This window comes from Perognathus longimembris, chromosome 11, assembly GCF_023159225.1.
Source record: "Perognathus longimembris pacificus isolate PPM17 chromosome 11, ASM2315922v1, whole genome shotgun sequence".
NCBI classification, from domain to species: Eukaryota; Metazoa; Chordata; class Mammalia; order Rodentia; family Heteromyidae; genus Perognathus; species Perognathus longimembris.
Window position 1 is genome coordinate 61,727,210 of NC_063171.1, and position 20,024 is coordinate 61,747,233.

The 20,024-nt window shown below is 47.9% G+C and overlaps 1 protein-coding gene across 2 annotated transcripts; it reads left to right on the plus strand.

Moving 5' to 3' along the window:
- The first annotated feature begins 13,313 nt into the window (after positions 1-13,313).
- On the plus strand, positions 13,314-19,608 carry Znf281 (zinc finger protein 281). 2 transcript variants are annotated; one of them, XM_048357297.1, is made up of 2 exons: positions 13,314-13,426; positions 13,692-19,608. In XM_048357297.1, the coding sequence occupies exon 2, from the start codon at positions 13,710-13,712 to the stop codon at positions 16,476-16,478; it is 2,769 nt and encodes a 922-aa protein (XP_048213254.1). In that variant the 5' UTR covers positions 13,314-13,426; positions 13,692-13,709; the 3' UTR covers positions 16,479-19,608. The 2 variants fall into 2 exon arrangements, with proteins under 2 accessions (XP_048213254.1, XP_048213255.1); XM_048357298.1 differs by having other exon boundaries at positions 13,368-13,426; positions 13,696-19,608.
- The last annotated feature ends 416 nt before the right edge of the window (positions 19,609-20,024 follow it).

Genomic DNA, 20,024 nt, shown 5'->3' on the forward strand with positions numbered 1-20,024 from the left:
TCACCACACCGCATTCACACACACACAGTAGATAAAGTGAGCCAGGAGCCGATTGCTCACGCTTGTAATTCTAGCTGCTCAAAACACGGAGATCTGAGGATCAGGGTTCAAAGCCAGCCCAGGAGGAAAGACTCTTCTCTCCAATAAAACAGTAAAAAGCTGGAAGTGGAGATGTGGCTTAAGGGATAGAGTGCCAGCCTTGAGTGACGGAGCTATGGGAGATCATGAAGCCCTGAGTTCAAATCTGAGCATCCCCCTTTCCGCATACACAATTTTTTTTGTGTGCCAATCCTGGGGCTTAGAACTCAGGGCCTGAGCACTGCCCCTGGCTTCTTTTTGCTCAAGGCTAGCACTCTGCCACTTGAGCCACAGCGCCACGTCTGGCTTTTTCTGTGTATGCAGCGCTGAGGAATCGAACCCAGGGCTTCATGCATGCTAGGCGAGCTCGCTACCGCTAAGCCTCATCCCCAGCCCTACCCACAGAATTTACTTCTCTACCTTAGGAAATGGCGTCACCACCCAGGCCGTCACTGAAGCCAGTGCCTCAGCCCCAGGCCTTCCCACACCCCACGGACGGTGCTCCTGACCGCCTGCAAATCCTCACCACCGCCTCCTTCCTTCTCGTTTTCTTCCGTGGCCTCTGCCTTCCTAACCTGACCCCGCCTCTAATCTGTGCCCACTTCCTCTGCCTCCCTCACCACGGGCCGTGTGAGTTCCTTTGGTTTGTAGGGCAGGGGAGCAAGCCCGAGGGCATCCTGTGTGCCGGGCAGGTGCTCCGCCGCAGCCCTGCGCGGTGACGCCCTCAGCACGCCCCTCGGGCCCCTTCCCAAGAGGAACGCTGAGCCCTCGCCTGACCTGCAAGACCCGCGTGGCTGGCCCTCGCCTTCTCCCCATTCCGCGACCACCCACCCTCCCGCCCTCCGCGACTCCCGTTCACCTTCCCACCCACCCCCATCCCCAGCCCACCCTCCCGCCCTCCGCGACTCCTGTCCTCCCTCTCGCCCACATGGCTCTGGCAGTTCTGAGCTTTTGGGGGGGTAAATAGTCTACCTGGTGCTCTCGAAGTTCTCTCCTCTCTCTTTCTCTTTTCCTTTCTCTTACTCTCTCTCTCCCTCCCACCTCCCGTCCCTTGCTCTCGCTCTCTCTCCTTCCTTTCTGTCTTCTTCTTCATCTTCTTTCTCCTCCTCCTCTTCTTCTCCTTCTTCTTCTTCTACTCCTCCTCCTCCTCCTCCTCCTCCTCCTCCTCCTCCTCCTTCTCTCTCTCCCTCTCCTCCTCTCTGTCTCTCACCTCTCTCTCTCTGGTGTTCTCGCTCTGAAATGCTCTTTTGCAGCTTCTTCTTCAACAATCAGATCTGCAGAAGTCTCCCAGCCAGTGCCGGGTAGAGAGACACTTGCACACAATGGGCTTCCGCTTACTTCCCGCCCACTGCCCTCCCCAGCAAAACGGATCACTGTCCCCCGCATCAACGCCCGTTGGTCTACTCACCGTGGCCTGAAAGGACGCATTTATTTCAGAACTACACGGCATTGCACTTCCCGAAGGCAGGATGTAGGTCGTGTGTCTGTCACACAGTGCCTCGTGCCGCAAGTAGTCAATAAATGTCAATGAATAATAATGTAAGCATTACTCTCTCATGTGTTGGTACTGGGGCTTGGATTCAGGGCTCATGCTTTTGCTTGGCTTTTTGGTGCTTGCCCATTGGAGGCACAGTCTGCTTTCTGGCTTTCTGGTTCACTTGAGATAAGAGTCTTGTCGATGTGTCTGCCTGGGCTGGCTTTGAACCTTGGTCCTCAGATCTCAGCCTCCTGAGTAGTTAGGGTGATAGATGTGAGCCACCGGCAGGCAGCGGAGAGTTCCTCTTGAGTATTCGGTTTGCAGTGGAAGTGGGGAGAAGACACTTGTTTCCAGGAGCTTGACAGTAAGCGCAGTGCTTGCTGAATTGTTATGAGGCCGCGCTGTAAGGAAGCGGGGTTCCAGGAGGTTCTAGAAGTTCCCTAGTCACATGGCTAGCATGGTAGAGCTGGACTGCACACGTGTGTTGGAACCCAAATCTTCAACTTTTTTGCCAGTCTTGAGGTTTGAACTCAGGGCCTCGGTACTGTCTTGAGCGTTTATGCTCAAGGCTAGGGCTCTATCACTTTGAGTCATAGCTCCATTTCTGGCTTTTTGGTAGTTAGTTGGACAGAAAAGGGTGGTTTTGAACCTCAATCCTCAGATCTCAGCCTTTTGAGTAGTTAGGATTACAGGTGTGAGCCACAGTGTCTGTGGTATCTTCAGCTTTTCACTGACACGTGACTGCGTCTTCAGATCCTGCTAGATTCTTCTGCAAAACCCCCACTTAAGACTCTCTTCTTGAAAGCAATAGAAAGGTTTTTCTGATCAAAATATGATATATACACGTCTGAAATACCAACGGGAAACTCCTTCATACAATTGACAAAATAAAAGACAGGAGGTAAAACAGGCTCTGTTGTAGGGTGGGGGTAGGGAGAGAGTAGTTAGCTAATGAAGAATGAGGATGAGTACGGCCCGCTTCGTTTGATGGAATGTCTGAAAGTAGGACAATGAAACCTGCTGAACTTGTCTTAGAAGAAGGGGAGTTTGGTCCAGATACATGGTACATATGTATGGGAATGTCACAGTGAAAGCTCCCTCGTACAATTAATATATGTTAATGAGGAAGGAAGGAAGGAGGGAAGGGATAGAGAGGGAGGAAAGATAGAGGGAAGGAGACAAAAAAAGAGATGTTTTCCTTTATGAAGAACATTGCTCTTAGAAATATTTTCAGGAAATTTCCTCTTGAAAATCACTTCCTGTAATCTGATAATGTGAACCGTATAGCCTATCATACATGCAATGGCCTTGGCCACTAGAGCTAAATAAAGTGCCTGTGGAATTACTTTTTCTCTTTTTCTGGGCTTCTCTTTTTTTTTTTTTTTTGGCCAGTCCTGGGCCTTGGACTCAGGGCCTGAGCACTGTCCCTGGCTTCTTCCCGCTCAAGGCTAGCACTCTGCCACTTGAGCCACAGCGCCGCTTCTGGCCATTTTCTGTATATGTGGTGCTGGGGAATCGAACCTAGGGCCTCGTGTATCCGAGGCAGGCACTCTTGCCACTAGGCCATATCCCCAGCCCCTGGGCTTCTCATTTTTGTTTTTTCTGAGTTTATTGTCAACTACCCTGTGATAGGTGTGTGTGTGTGGTATTTGGTTTTTGAAATACAGAACACACACAAACACATGTAATGTGATACATGCTATATGAAACACATGTGTGCACATCATATATACCTATACACATGTATATGTGTGTACATATCACATTACATACATCTCTTTATCCAAAATGCTTGGAAGTAGGAGTTTTTTTCAGATTTTGGACTTCTTTTTAAGATTTTTTTAAAAAAATATTTTCATAGGGGCTGGGGATCTGGCCTAGTGGCAAGAGTGCTTGCATTGTATACATGGAGGCCCTGGGTTCGATTCCCCAGCACCACATATATGGAAAACGGCCAGAGGCGGCGCTGTGGCTCAAGTGGCAGAGTGCTAGCCTTGAGCGGGAAGAAGCCAGGGACAGTGCTCAGGCCCTGAGTCCAAGGCCCAGGACTGGCAAAAAAAAAAAAAAAAATTTTTTTTCATAGACTTCACAAATCTGAAACCTGACAATTTCCAATGTTCCAAAAATCTGAAAAGTTTAAGCACCATTAAGACACTCAAAAAGTTTCAGATATTGGACATTTTGCATTTCAGATCTTTAGGCTGGGGATTTGCATTGCATGCGGTATATTATATGTATGTGTGTGTATGTGCACGTGTGTATGTGTGATTATAGGACAAAATAAGTAGAAGCAAAACCGTTCTAATTTACTTAAAGCACGAAGGGCACATCCCAGACGCCTGGTGGGTGACCGAACCCGAGAACGGCAGCAAAGGTCTACGTTACTGTTTTTCTATGCACGCATGCATGGACACATCTAGCTCCTCTTCTGTTCGGAGCATCTCCTGGACATACGTGGATTGCCAGCCTCAAGCCCCGCAAGAGGCCATGTTAAGTCGGGCAAAGCTTCCTTGAACCGTGCGCTGTCGCCAGACATCCCACAGCTTTAATTAAGACTAGGGGCAGGGCTCGCCTGGAACAGCCCTTGCTAAAAAAGATGCCGAGTTCAAGCCCCAACATTGCAACACAAAATAAGGAAGTTAAAGAAACCACTCTAACGTTAATAAGGCCCCTTGTTCGTTCACATTAGTTGTAATCCTCACTTTGAAATAATAGAAATCAAGAAAAAATGTATACCCCCTAGTCCCAAAGCAAATCAGTATTTTATTCGTCTATCTTACATATTGGCGTTTCTCTGTCTGTGGGTTCTGCGCTTACAGATTCAACCAACTTTGCCTCAAAAATATTCTTTAGTGCAACTACGCTGAAAATATCCAGACTTCCTTTTCATGTTGTTATTCCATTCCACATGCACTGAATAAATACTTACCTAGTGTGTATGTACATTGTTTTGGTATCACGAGTAATCCAGAGGTTCTTTAAAATGCACGGGAGTAGCCCAGTATGGCGGCACATGCCTGTACTCCTAGCATTCAAGACTCTGAGGCAAGTGGACCATAAAGAGGTCAGCCTCGGCTGGGTGCACGATCTGAACCGATTTGGTTTTGGCTTTGTCTTGTGTGGGTCCTGGGGCTCGAAGCTCAGTGCCAGGGCTCTGTCCCTCAGCTTTTCTTTTTCCCCCCTCCCCTCTTCTCAAGGCGAGGGCTTTTACCACTTGAGCCACAGCTGCGCTTCTGGCTCCTTGCTGGTTAATTGGAGATAAGGGTCTCGCAGACTTGCCTACCAGGCTGGCTTCAGGCCGCGATCCTCAGAACTCAGCCTCCAAATAGCTAGGATGACAGGCGTGAGCCACTGGTGCCAGGCAGCCGCCTGATATTCTAGGAGACAAAGGTGCCACCATTTCTTTCTGTGGTGGAGGCCATTTGGGTTGTTCCCAGACCTTGGCCCGTGTGCTGGGGCTGTGCTTAAAGCCGCAGCCTGTACACGAGAGGCGGCAGCGACGTGGTCCACTGACAGGAGTGGCCGGTAGAAAGTCGGTAGAGGCATGATTTGGAAACCAACAACCATGCGCAGTGTTGTAGTGCCACTCATCCAAAGAAATCCAGCAAGTGATGATAATAATGAGGGTTTCTGACGGCCTGGTTACCTAGCAGCCTTTTGATGGGGAAAGATACGTCTCTAGGCAACCAGAAAGTATACACATTGAAGGAGAATCTAAGCCAAGAACAAAAGCCAGAACCTAAGCCATCGCTGCTTAGCGTGGTGGCTACCCGGCACATCCATGGCTTTGTTGTGGAGCGTGGTCTTTGTCGTCGTCTGCCACTTCAGGATGAGAAGAGAGCAGGATCCTGTTGAAGTCCTGTTCCTCCATCCTGTGAGCTAATCAAGCTGCAGTGTGCACAGGCGTGGTGGTGCCTCCCTGGAATCCCGGCAGGAGGCTCACGGAGTTGGAGGGCTGGGGACCGGGGTACATAAGAAGACGTGCCTCCAACAACAAACCAAGCCAAACCAAACCTTTTGGCCAGGAGTGGGACTTGAACTCAGGGCCTGACCACTGTCCCTTAGCTTTTTGGCTAAGAAGTGTTCTGGTGTTGCGCTCCACTTCCAGTTTTTGGCGGTCAATGGTAGGTAAAAGTCTCAGAGACTTTCATGCACAGACTGGCTTCTAGCCACAATCCTCAGACCTTAGCCTCCGGAATAGTTAGGATTACACTACCCGAACCCAGACACAATTTTCCTTTTTTTTCTCCAACAAGATCTCACTGTGGAAGCTCAGGCTGGCCTTGGGCTCAAGATCCTCTTTCCTCAGCCTCCTTTGTGCTGGCATTACAGGTGTGTGCTACCATGACCGGTTGCAATATGCTTTTATTAAAGATGAGTTTTCATTAAGCTGGTGACTAAGGAGTTATGAAGGTGTCTATTTAAGGCAGTGTGTGAACCAAACATGAATCCTTTGCTCTGCCAGCTTGTTAGCATTGTGTGACTTTGAACAAGCCTCAAAATCCCCTTACATAAAATAAAGCTAATAATATTTTATGCTGCCTACTTGTCAGTATTGCGGTGAGGAACCAATGGAATTATGTAAATGAAAGGGCCTTGAGAGAACTATGAGCACATGAGAATTGTTGATATTATTCTCATTCTGTGTGTGTGTGTGTGTGTGTGTGTGTGTGTGTGTGTGTGTGTGTCCTCCTGTCTTAGGGCTTAGACTCAGGGCCTGGGTGCTGTCCTTGAGTTTTTACTGCTCAAGGCTACTACTTGAGCCACAGTTCTACTTCTAGCTTTTGGGGGTTAGCTGGAGCTAAGGGTCTCATGGACTTTCCTGCTTGGGCTGGCTTCAAACCTCAGTCCTCAGATCTCAGCCTTCTGAGTAGCTAGGATTACAGGAGGTGAGCTACTAGCGCCTGGCATTATTCTAATTCACAGGTAAGCAATGTACATTATATGCTGGCAACTTTCCTATTCCTTGTACAGCTAGGAAAGAACATACAACTGCTTAAGAGAAGGCTGATTTTCTAACAGTCAAGAAGTATACCATAAAAGAATAGGACAATCAAAAAAAACCCCAAAAAAACCCAGACCACATGCCAGTCATTCAATCTGTCTGCAGCTGTTATTCCATGGGCTTCTACAACAGTGAAAATATTTACAAAGCTTCCTGGGTTTTTTTTAAATTGTTTTGTAGATAAATGGAAATGAAATAATGGAGCCTGCTTTTTTCCCCTCTCTCCCTCATCTCTATTTTTAGCTCATGTATAATATCTGATGCAATCTCCTGAGGTTCTGTTCCTAGCCCTCTTCCAGCCTATGAGCTACACTCATGCTTACAGGAATCTTCCTTTTCTGTTTCCTGTCTAATCACTGTGAAACTCTATGAGTCACATATGAAGAAATTAACTCTTCTGGAAGGAAATACTCTCTATATGTAATGGTTGGTTATGAGTATGGATAGCATGGCAGAAACTACTGAATAAAAAGGTGGCACGGTTTTGCTATTGATTTCCCCCCCCCCCCAATACTGGGGCTTGAACTCAGGACCTCTAGTTTTTTCACTCAAAGCTGGCATTCTATCACTTGAGCCACAGCTCTACTTCCAGCTTTTTGGTGATTACTTGGAATAAGAGTCTAATTGGAGGTAAGAGTCTCATGGGTTTTCCTGCCCAGGCTGGCCTCCAACTGATCCTCAGATCTCAGCCTCCTGAGGGGTTCGGATTACAGGCGTGAGCCTCCAGCACCTGGCATTGCCATTCATTCTTTAGCAGGACACAACATTGGTATAAGGAGTTCCACAAATCTCAGTGCCAGTTGAAGACTGGCAGTTGGTTCCTTCCACCTGTTCTTAAAGGTATTCGCTCTGCAGGGATTTAACAGTGGGCCACCGTTAACGGCTAACGCTCTCCACGTTTGGCTGTTTGCTGTTTTGATGCTTTCCTTAGAGAAAATGGGGTGTTCTCCTTTTACGGCAGTGTTCACTAGATTCCGCAGAGTTAAACTGACACACACCATCCCAGTCGCGGGTCATCTCACAGGGGAAACGTTGCCCTGTGCGGGCCATACAATTGAAGTGATTACTACTGCTCATGGTTTAGCTTGAAGCTGGTAGACACTCCAAAAGCAAGAATGGCACAGCGTCCTTGGGGGAGATATCAAGACTTAGAGTGTGTGTGTGTGCACGCACGCGCGCGTGTGAACACGCACACGCACTCCAGTACTGAGGCTTGAATCCGGGCCTGGGTGCTGTCCCTTAGCTTTTACACCCAAAGCTAGCTCTCTAACTCTTCGGCCATAGCCCCACATCTCACTTGTTAGTGGTTAATTGGAGATAGGGCCCATAGGCTTCTTTGTCCAGGCTGGTGTTGAACTTTGACCCTCAGATCTCAGCCTCCTGTGTAGCAAGGATTACAGGCGTGAGTCACCTATGTCCAGGATTCAGATTCAGACTTCTGCGTGATCCGTGGAAGGCATGGTTTTATAGCTCACTCATCCTGTTAAGTATACACATCTTGAGGGGAAGAAAAAGCCAAAACAAACAGAACCATTGAGATTGATGCTGCCTGAACCTAAAAGCCTTTTTCAGTTTAAGTCCTGTCCTCAAGGATATTTTGGTTGTTGATCATTTGATGTTATTTTAGACAGGCATTTCATTTTGTTTGTTTATTGTGACACTATGGTGCTTTACCCCTGCCAAGCAAGCACTCTACCCCTTGACTACATCCCTAGCTCATTTGCTTGTAGTTTTGTTGGCTTATAGCAGCTGGGCGTGTGTGTGTGTGTGTGTGTGTGTGTGTGTGTGTGTGTGTGTGTGTTACATCTCCACTTGTTAGGCTGTGATCTAGTCAATTCTACACTCTAACTCACCTCCTCCTGCATCCTTCTCTCTAAGAAATAGCATCCTGACAAGAGGACCTGCTCTGTTTTCATAGTTGCAAATAGACTATTTCAACAGTGTTCAACCTTCTTCATCCCCACCCCACAACCCTCCCTCTCCCTCTTCTTCCTTTCTCTCCCAGCGTACCTTTGTGAGATGGGGGTCTGTGTAACTAAACATGGTCTCCAACTCGAAATCCTCTTGCCTCTGCCTCTGGAGCATCTCCGATTACGTGTGCTCTCAAACCCGGCTCAGCCATTTAAACAAGGTAACAGCAAACAAACACAAGTACAGGACGTAAAAACAGGGGCTGGAAATATGGCCCAGTGGCAAGAGAGCTCGTCTCGTATACAGGAAGCCCTAGGTTCTATTCCCCAGCACCACATATACAGAAAATGGCCAGAGGTGGCGCTGTGTCTCAAGTGGTAGAGTGCTAGCCTTGAGCAAAAAGAAGCCAGGGACAGTGCTCAGGCCCTGAGGACTGGCAAAAACAAAAACATGTCTCACTATTTTTATGTCCTAGCAAACATATCTTTTTTTTTTTTTTTTTCCAGTCCTGGGCCTTGGACTCAGGGCCTGAGCACTGTCCCTGGCTTCTTCCCGCTCAAGGCTAGCACTCTGCCACTTGAGCCACAGCGCCACTTCTGGCCATTTTCTATATATGTGGTGCCAGGGAATCGAACCCAGGGTTTCATGCATATGAGGCGAGCACTCTTGCCACTAGGCCATATTCCCAGTCCTGAGACATGATTCTTATTCTTTTTATTTATTTATTTATTTATTTATTTTGCCAGTCCTGGGCCTTGGACTCAGGGCCTGAGCACTGTCCCTGGCTTCTTCCCGCTCAAGGCTAGCACTCTGCCACTTGAGCCACAGCGCCGCTTCTGGCCGTTTTCTATATATGTGGTGCTGGGGAATCGAACCTAGGGCCTCGTGTATCCGAGGCAGGCACTCTTGCCGCTAGGCTATATCCCCAGGCCCCTTATTCTTTTTATTGAGATGAGTTTATTGAGATGAGGGAAAATATTTTTGTCAAACTTTTCTTTCTTTCTTTTAGGGAAAACTGATTTGGTGGAAGATACAAATTGTAGGAGTTATATCTGTTATATAGGAACAGAAGAGCTCTTTGATTTTGAGAATATTGTGTAGATTTCATGTGAACCACTGGGTTTCTTACGTAAAGTTCAAATGCATATTGTTCAATGTTCAGGACATTTTGTTCACTGAAGAACTCATTTGCTGCACAAAGCAAAATACCCATCTCTCATAAGCAGTGTTAAAATTGGAGCCATCTACTCTTAATACCTAGAAAGCAAAATTAAAAAAAAAAACTAGAAATTCTTGAAGAAGCTATTGGTTCTCCTATAGATTTCACCTGAATCAAGATTTATTTATTTATTGCCTAATGCTCTGGAATTACCTAAAAACAAGTAGCTTATGAAATAAGTACACAGAAGGAAGCAGCTTGAATTCAGCATTTACTACACAAACTCGACCAAAGCCACAAACCGTGGAAAATGGAATTGAGGGCTGGTATTGAACTTTGAATGTCATGTATGCATGTGACATTTATGGCCAAATTGAACTTTTTTTTCATTTTTTGAAACTCTTCATTAATCTTTCTTTCTTATTTATTTATTTTATGCCAGTACTGGGACTTGAACTCAGGGCCTTCTGTTTTTTTTTTTTTTTACTCTACCACTTGAGCTACAGTTTCACCTCCAGCTTTTTACTGATTAATTGGAGATAACAGGTTCTAAGATTTACCTGTTAGAGCTGGCTTTGAACTGTACTCCTCAGATCTCAGCCTCCCGTGTAGCTAGGATTACCGATGTACTGCCAGGAATAGTGGCACATTCAAAGCCTGGGCTACATAGTAAGACCCTGTCTCAAACAAGGGCGACAGTTGGACACTGGTAGCTCTTGCTTGTAATCCTAGCTAGTCAGGAGGCTGAGGTCTGAGGATTGAGATTCCAAGCCAGTCTGGGTAGGAAAGTCCAAGAGACTCTCATCTCCACTTAACCAGCAAAAAGCCAGAAGTGGACCTGCGGCTCAATTGGTAGTGCACTTGAGCCATGAGCACAAAAGTTCAGGGACAGCCCCCAGACCCTGAGTTCAAACCCAAGGATTGGTTCGCACGCACGCACGCGCACATACCCGAAGGAAACAAAAATAAAGTTTATATTTACCACCTTAAGTTTATCGTTTTAGGTTGGGGTGAAGGTTTACAGTGCTAGGGATGAAACCCAGGACGCCACTCACAGTAAGCCAGCCCTCTACCACTCAGCTGTATTGCTAGTGTTTTCTATTTTAATTATTTTTTCAATTGTAACGAATACTTCCTAGTTGTCGCAGTCCAAAACAGTACTTAGATAGTAAATGTATAATGCCACTTCTATGATGACATTTTCCTGAGCTTACATTTTTACCCTCATCTTCCAGGGACTGGTATATTGACAATTTTTTCTAATTATTATTCTATGAACTTAGGATAGTATTTTTACTTTGTATTTCTAAAGAACGGAATAGCACACACACACTGTAAGTAATGTGCTGGTATGTTATCATATAAATGGTCAAGGGACAGCTTCTAATGTGGAAAAATAGGAAAATAAATTGACCTTGATGAAGTGTGTCTTCTTTTGTCTGTTCCCAGGAAAGTTTATTTCAGGGATTTCTACTGCTGAAATGATTAGCGTTAACAGCCTTTCCTCTCCATTTTATTTTACAGGGTCTCTTCATCTTCCTGATATATGGGGTGCACACACACAGGTAAGTCTGCTCGGAGTCTCTCAAGGCTGACAGAGTGAATGAGAGAAATGACAGGTTTCTTATCTTGATAACTGAGGAACGAAGTTGGCTTTTCCTACGTGTGTCCCGCTGCCCTTCATGCTTGGGCTAGCTTATATGCATCCCAGCCTACTATTAAACACTGACACACTGAAGGAAGGGACAGCCTCATTTCTCACAGGCATTGACTAATATTTTACGACTGCCTGAAGTTCCTGAATTTTCAGCCTTTTAATACCGAGCGCTACAGGACAGTGTTAAAAGTTTCACTTGAAGTGGCGATTATTCCTGATCTCAAAATGTACATCAAATACGGTCTTTAAGCTTTCTCAGGCAGGCTTGGAGAGGCCTATCAATGTTAGTAAATAATCTTTATGGTTTTGATAGTGAAGCTTCTCAGGGAAGTTATTTATTATTCAAGTAGGAGATGTCCTTTGGAGAAATAGTATGAGAACGTAGACATGTATGTTCATTAAGTAAATATACTATGTAAACTACTGCAAATGTACTGTGTGGACTATTGTCATAGCGCTTATTAAAAATGTCTGTGATTTATAAACACCCTAAGGAAAACTGCTGGCTTGGATTTTTTCTTTCTCACACTCAATATATGAATCCCTTGTGGACGCCAGGGGTGAGATATATTCTCCTTTGTGTCTGTTGGTTTGATTTCAAGATCTTACTTTACAGTTTTCCTTGAGTAGAATAATCCGTGAGCTTGTAATGAGTTGTGAGGCCTTCGCTCCTGGAGGTGGTGGATCTCCACCTATCTGGATGTGGTGGCTGATTTTCCACGAGCCACAGGATAGGCGGGTACCCCACGCAGCCAGGGGCACTGACACAGCACCCTGGGGTGCGTGTGGGCGTGTGTGGGCCCGTGGCACTGACACTGTGCCCTGGGGTGCGTGTGGGCACGTGGGCCCGTGGCACTGCACCCTGGGGTGCAGAGGGCTGCGTGTGGGCGTATGTGGGCTGCACGTTGGCACGTGTGAACTGCGCGTGGGCCCGTGGCACTGCACCCAGGGGTGCAGAGGGCTGCATGTGGGATGTGCGTGGGCGCAGAGGGCTGCGTGTGGGATGTGTGGGCTGCGCGTGGGCGCGTGTGACCTGCACATGGGCCCGTGGCACTGCACCCAGGGTGCAGAGGGCTGCGCGTGGGATGTGTGGGCTGCGCATGGGCGCAGAGGGCTGTGTGTGGGCGCAGAGGGCTGCACGTGGGATGTGTGGGCTGCGCGTGGGCGCAGAGGGCTGCGCGTGGGATGTGTGGGCTGCGCGTGGGATGTGTGGGCTGCGCGTGGGCCCGTGCCACTGCACCCTGGGGTGCGGAGGGCTGCGTGTGGGCTGCGCGTGGGCGCGTGTCCCGGGCCCGCAGCCCCGCCCCGCTGGCTTCCCCCGGCCACTGGCCTCCAGGTGGCCCGGCGGCGGGGAGGCGGGTCTGGGCCGTGTGGCCGGGCCGTGGGCCCCTTCCAGCCACGCGCCGTTCCCAAACTGGAAGAACACAGCTCGGGGATCCGTGCGAGGGCGGGGGGGGGGGGGAACCTCGGACGGCTTCCAGGCTCGTGTGCGTGGGCCGGGACTCGAACCCGGTGTGCTGCGCTTTCTTCCGGCTGGTGTTCCACCACCCTGGTCACGCCTCCGGCCCCCGGCACGTCGCGCCTTCCTTTCCTTTGTGTGCGCGCGTGCAAAGCGTGAACGCCTCCGGGTAGACTCCAAAGCGCCCGACGGGCCCGCTCCGGGGGCCCACGAGCTGCCCCCGGCTCCACGTCCGGCCGCCCTCGGTTTCCGCCCCCCACCGCCTCCCCCTCCCAGCCCGGTCCCGGCGGCGGCCGCCGCGCCACGCTGACCCCCGCCGCCGCCGCCGCCGCGTCCCGCAGCGCCGCCCTCCAATCGCGGCCCGCGCCTCGGAAGCCCCCCCCCCACTCCTCTCCCCCGCCCCTCCCCACGCTGGAGCCCGGACTCCGAGTCCCCGCCCCTCCGCGCCCCCAGCTCCACCCAACCGCCCGGGTGATGGACAGGTCCGGCGGGCGGACACTGCGGCGCAGGCGCAGTGAGGCGGCAGCGCTCCCCTCCGGCCGGGCCGAGGCTCTCCCAGCAGGCAGCGCGCGCGCCGCGGCTGCGCAGTCGCGGGGAGGCTTTTAATTCCATTGTGGAGAGGACGGCGTTATTTTTATTAACCGGAGGCGACGGCGGCTGCGGCGGCGGCGGCGGAACCCGTAAGTGTGGCCGGCGGGTGTGGGAGGGCGTGGGCGAGGTCCCGGGAGGAGGCCGCCCCCCCCCGGGGGCCGTGCGTGCGGGCGCCCGGGGCCGGGGGGGGGGGCGGCGGGGCTCGGCGTTAGCGGCGGGCGCGTTGCGGTCTTGGGCGGCGGCGGCGGCGGCGGCGGCGGCGGCGGCGGGTCCCGAGCGCCGCGGAGGTCCCGGGGCCCGGGGCCCGGTCCACCTCCGATCCTCCCTCTTCCCTCCTCCTCCTCCTCTCCTCAGCCAGGCCTCCTCCGGGGTATGAAAGTCGGCAGCGGGTTCCTCAGCGGCGGCTCCGGCGGCGGCTCCGGTAGCAGCGGCGGCGGCGGCGGCCCCGGCTCGGGCGGCTCCGGCGGCGGCGGCGGGAGGAGAGCCGAGATGGAGCCCGCCTTCCCTCCGGGCATGGTGATGTTCAACCACCGGCTGCCCCCGGTCACCAGCTTCACCCGGCCGGCGGGCGCGGCCGCCCCCCCTCCGCCGTGCGTGCTCTCCTCCTCCTCCTCGGCCTCCGCAGCCCCGGCCGCCGAGCCCCCCCCTCCGCCGGCCCCGGACATGACTTTCAAGAAGGAGCCGGCGGCGTCCGCCGCGGCCTTCCCCGCGCCCCGGACCTCCTGGGGCTTCCTGCAGTCCCTGGTGAGCATCAAGCAGGAGAAGCCCGCCGACCCCGAGGAGCAGCAGCAGCAGCAGCAGCCGCCGCAGCCGGCGCACCACCACCACCACCACCACCACCATCACCACCATCAGCACCACCACTACGCGGGGCTGTTCGCCGCCGGGGCCGAGGAGAGGTCCCCCGGCCTCGGGGGCGGGGAAGGGGGCGGCCACGGCGTCATCCAGGACCTCAGCGTCCTCCACCAGCACGCCGCCCCGCCGCCGCCGCAGCCAGGCCCGCACCACCGCGACGTGTTGCTGAGCGGCGGTGGCGGCGGCGGCGGAGGAGGGGGGAGCCGGACCGACGACCCCGGCAGCGAGGAGCCAAAGCAGGACACCAATGTCAAAAAGGCAAAGAGGCCAAAGCCAGAATCTCAGGGAATCAAAGCCAAGAGGAAGCCGAGCGCGTCTTCCAAACCTTCTTTGGTCGGAGATGGAGAAGGTGCCATCCTCTCCCCAAGTCAGAAACCTCATATCTGTGATCACTGCAGTGCTGCTTTCCGGAGCTCCTACCACCTGCGGAGACACGTCCTCATTCACACCGGAGAAAGGCCTTTCCAGTGCAGCCAGTGTAGCATGGGCTTCATCCAGAAATACCTGCTACAGAGGCACGAGAAAATCCACAGTAGGGAGAAGCCCTTTGGATGTGACCAGTGCAGCATGAAGTTTATCCAGAAGTACCATATGGAGAGACACAAGAGGACACATAGTGGAGAAAAGCCATATAAGTGTGACACTTGCCAACAGTATTTTTCAAGGACTGATCGATTGTTGAAGCACAGGCGCACGTGTGGCGAAGCCATAGCGAAAGGAGCCACCAGTGCAGAACCTGGGTCGTCAAACCACAACAGTATGGGCAATCTGGCTGTGTTGTCTCAGGGAAACACAAGTTCTTCAAGGAGAAAATCCAAGTCCAAAAGCATAGCTGTTGAAAACAAGGAGCAGAAGGCTGGCAAAGCGAACGAGTCGCAAATTTCGAATAGCATAAACATGCAGAGTTACTCGGTAGAAATGCCTACTGTGTCTACCAGTGGCGGCCTCATTGGCACTGGTCTAGATGAACTGCAGAAAAGGGTGCCAAAATTGATCTTTAAGAAAGGAGGCAGGAAGAGTACAGATAAAAGCTACCTTAATTTTGTGTCACCGTTACCAGATCTAGTGGGACAGAAGTCTTTGTCTGGGAAACCAAGCGGCTCACTTGGCATAGTAGCAAATAACAGTGTGGAGACCATTAGTCTTCTCCAAAGTACAAGTGGCAAACAAGGTCAAATAAGTAGTAATTATGATGATGCCATGCAGTTTTCAAAGAAAAGAAGATACTTACCAACTGCCAGCAGCAACAGTGCCTTCTCTATCAACGTGGGACACATGGTCTCTCAGCAGTCCGTCATCCAGTCTGCAGGTGTCAGTGTTTTGGACAATGAAGCGCCCTTGTCACTCATTGACTCCTCAGCGCTCAATGCCGAAATTAAGGCTTGTCAGGACAAGTCTGGAATTCCTGACGAGGTTTTACAGAGTATTTTGGATCAATACTCCAACAAATCCGAATCCCAGAAAGAGGATCCTTTTAGCATAGCAGAGCCACGAGTGGATTTACACGCCTCAGGAGAACACTCGGAATTGGTTCAGGAAGAAAACTTGAGCCCAGGCACCCAAACCCCTTCAAATGAGAAGCCAAGCTCGCTGCAAGAATACTCCAAATACCTCCAGCAGGCTTTTGAAAAATCCACGAATGCAAGTTTCGCTCTTGGACACGGTTTCCAGTTTGTCAGTTTGTCGTCACCTCTCCACAACCACGCTTTATTTCCGGACAAACAGATATACACTACGTCTCCTTTGGAGTGTGGTTTCGGCCAATCTGTTACCTCAGTGTTGCCATCTTCATTGCCAAAGCCTCCTTTTGGGATGTTGTTTGGATCTCAGCCAGGTCTTTATTTATCTGCATTGGATGCACATCAGCAGTTGACCCCTTCCCAGGAGCTGGATGATCTGATAGATTCTCAGAAGAACCTAGAGACTTCATCAGCCTTCCAGTCCACGTCTCAGAAATTGACTAGCCAGAAGGAACAACAGAAAAACTTAGAGTCCTCAACAAGCTTTCAGATTCCGTCTCAGGAGTTAGCTAGCCAGATCGATCCTCAGAAAGACATAGAGCCTAGAACAACATACCAGATTGAGAACTTTGCACAAGCATTTGGTTCTCAGTTTAAGTCGGGCAGCAGGGTGCCAATGACCTTTATCAGTAACTCTAATGGAGAAGTGGACCATAGAGTAAGGACTTCAGTGTCAGATTTCTCAGGGTATACTAATATGATGTCTGATGTAAGTGAGCCATGTAGTACAAGAGTAAAGACACCCACCAGCCAGAGTTACAGGTAAGGTCTCGAAAGTGACCAGGCTGGGGGTCTTCTAATATAACTTTGTTTTATTTTGAGAACACTGCCATTGGAATGTTTCTACACGATCCTATTAAGAATAATGTAATGCCCTTTCAATGCAACTTTTCATATTTAGTTTATTTTGTTAGTGTGATTTTAGCTCTGTTTGTATTATGATTTTTTAATCAAAATCAATAGATTAAAAATAGTTTGACATCAAAGTGACAATGTTTAGCAATCAGATTTACATGTATAGATTGTCAGGGAATAGCCCAAAAGTTTTAAAGGCAAAAAACGAAAAAAAACCACAAAACAAAAACTTCCCAAAAAAAGAAAAAAAATGACACAAAATACAAAAAAAGAAACTTTGTTGCTAGGATTAAGGTTATTCTAATTGCTTTACTCTCAGGAAAGTGTAATAACGCATGGGAAATCTGTACGTTATCACTGTAATGTACGTTATCATAATGGAATATCCAATTTACAGATAGTAGGATATACATTTCATTTAAGTTAAGGGATCTAAAACATTTCAGATTGCTCTTTCTGGGCTGGTATAATACACATTTCATCTTTTAAGTAAGGGATCGAAAACATTTCAAATGCTATCTCCATCTGGGCTGATCCAAAATTCTGAGATTGTTGGCTACCTATGTTTTTTGTTGCAGCTTTTTAAGTGTACTCTGAACTTCCACACCACATTCATTCCAGCCTGGTAGAACAAATATTCTTGGATCTTTGATCAAAGCCTGGAATGATAGCTTTAATAAAAGAAGAAAGAGGAAAACAACAAAGCACCCTCTCTATCCCGAGTGTAAGAAGGCTGTAATTCCATTAAGCAGTTCTGTTTATGTCTAGTAGTGTTAAAGCCCAAGTGGTTGTTGGTTGGTTCCAGTATTAGAGCATAAGTTGGAATTACAAAAGTCATTGGAATTTGGGGTGTACGTTATTATATGTGGCCTCAAAAACTTCTCTCGTCCATGCATATATGTGTGTGTATGTGTGTGTGTGTGTGCATACACATATACACACACATATATATATGCCCTTCATTTCTGGTTTTTTTTTGGGGGGGGGTACCTGTTCTTAACCCATCCTCTTAAGAATTCTGGACCTTCTTGTTCCTTGTCCCTGCCTTGATGGCTTTTTAAGTTTAGAATGACATATTCCAGTAGGTAATTGATTATGCATTTTATGTGTCTTATGGCATCCAAATAAATATCCCTAACCCCACCTTTTTGTTTTGTTTTAAAGCCCCATACAGGTTTCTGTGTGTAAGAAGAATGCCACATACTCGAGCTGTAGATAGTAATAGGATTATAATTCAGCCTGGTGACTTAGCTCCTGAGAGGGACAAGAGTGCCATCAGCACCTCTTTTTGGAATTACAGCCTTGCATGTACATTTCCAAAGGGTGTGTTAGTCAGTATTGTACAGGGGGTTTGTGAAGTCATCAGAACTTGCTATGAACGCTAATTGCCACTTGAAGCTACTGATAAGCAGTGGCTCTGCTCTAAACCACTTTTTAGCAATTGTATTTTTTTTCCTGACTATATTTTTTAATGTACTTTGATGTTTATGCTGATGAGTTTTTTATGTACTTTTGGTGATGTTTCAATGTACTCTTCTGACGTCAGAAAAGTACCACTGGTTGTTTGCAGTCTTATTGTGTAATCAGCCTACCACAGGCTTCCATGTATAATAAAGTAATTAATATTGTGCAAGTGTAAAACACTTCTGTTATAAAAGCAGTGTTTGAAAAATAAGAAATACTTAAAATGGTTACAAAATACTAGTTAATTTCCTCCCTCCTCTCCCCCTCCCCCCTCCCCATTTAGCTTTAGCAGCTAAGGGTACCAACTTGTCATTGAAATTGATTCTTAGAAAAATGTGTTTAATACTTTTAAATTCACACAGTACTAAAACGTCTGTATTCTTCTTTAGTGTGGTGAGTTCTGTTGGGTACAGAGTGCAGGCCGTGGCCAGAGGATGGAGAGGACCTTCCTCCCGCTGTATCTCTTAAGCTGTATGATTTTTCTACAGTTCTTTTTATTTTTTGTTTTATACAGGTTTTGAATTTCTTTTTAACTTTTATTGTGTGTACTGAATACTGCATATGTATTATTCTGATTGTTTGCTCTAGTTTACTACCAATAAAAGTCCTGTTAATCACAAAATCGAAGAAAGGAGATATCACTTAATCAGTCACATTTTTTTTCCAGTTTTCTGTGGACTTCCATTTCATAAAATAAGTTAATGACATAACCTGCAGTTTAGGAACTTTCCTTTTTATCGTACTTCTGAAGTATGTTTCCAGGCTTATTTGAAAGTGGGTTGAATATTTTGTTAGAGGTGGACACTCTGAAGAATAGAAATTAATGGTAAACTAGAACAGGTTTTATTGAAATTGATTTAGCCATCCTAAATATTACCCCAAAGAGGTCCTTTATTGAGGTTTCATTTTAAATCAGATTCCAGGGTTTTTGTTCTTTTGTTGTTCTCTTGCTTCAAAAAGATTATAATAAAATGACAGTGTGATAGATTTAAATAGTTTTAAGTATTTTCAATAAGGAAAAAATATTAAGTCATAGTTAACATGTTTTAAGAAGTTGAGGGTATACGTACATATTAGAGGGAACTAAACCATGTAGATGTTGAAGATGCCGAGAAAAAGTGGAAGTAAATTATGCAGACTTTTCAGGGTGAAAAAGTTGTTACAGATACCTGGGATTATGAGAGAATTGTGCTTTGAAATTTAGTGGTTACAAGTGTTGGGACTAAGGAGTAAGGGTATGGACAGTAGAAGAGGTTTTTGAGACTTCTCCTTCAGTGTATGGTAGTGTGGTGGGAAAATGATGGGTGGTTTATATTAAGTACAGGTGTGGGCCCATGTGACTTGGGGTAATAGGCATTAATATTCCCCAGATTTGGATACACTCTTGAATCTTAAGTGCTAAGCAGAAGCTTTACCCATAGATTTTACATTGAAATGCAGGCCTTGATTTCACTGTATGGTGGCTTTATTCCTCTGTTTAATGTAGGCAATTTAAAAATAATTTTTTATTAGCCTACCTATCTGCCTTTATTTTTCTTTGGTGGAATATCTGCATCTCAATTGGATAATTTTTAAAATTGAAGGTGTGTGTGTGTGTGTACTGGTCCTGGGGCTTGAACTCAGGGCCTAGGTGTGATCCCTGGGGTTTTTGCTCAATGCTAGCACTACCACTTGAGCCACAGCTTCCAGCTTTTTGGTAGTTTATTGGCAATAAAAAGTCACAGACTTTGCTGACGGGCTGGCTTCAAACTGGGATCCTCAGATCTCAGCCTCCCAGCAGTTTTACACTGAAGATGTTAGGGTATAAAGTAGGAAACGACTAGGTTTCCTTGGACTACTGTAAATTCAAGATGACTTGGGTAATTTAGCAGTTACTGATGAGTAATTTGTGAAATAGTTCAGTAATGAAAATAATGAAAAATCTTAAAGATCTTTTAAGTTTTTAATATGACAAACACTTAAAAATATTTGCACCTCCAATTTAGTTTCCTGA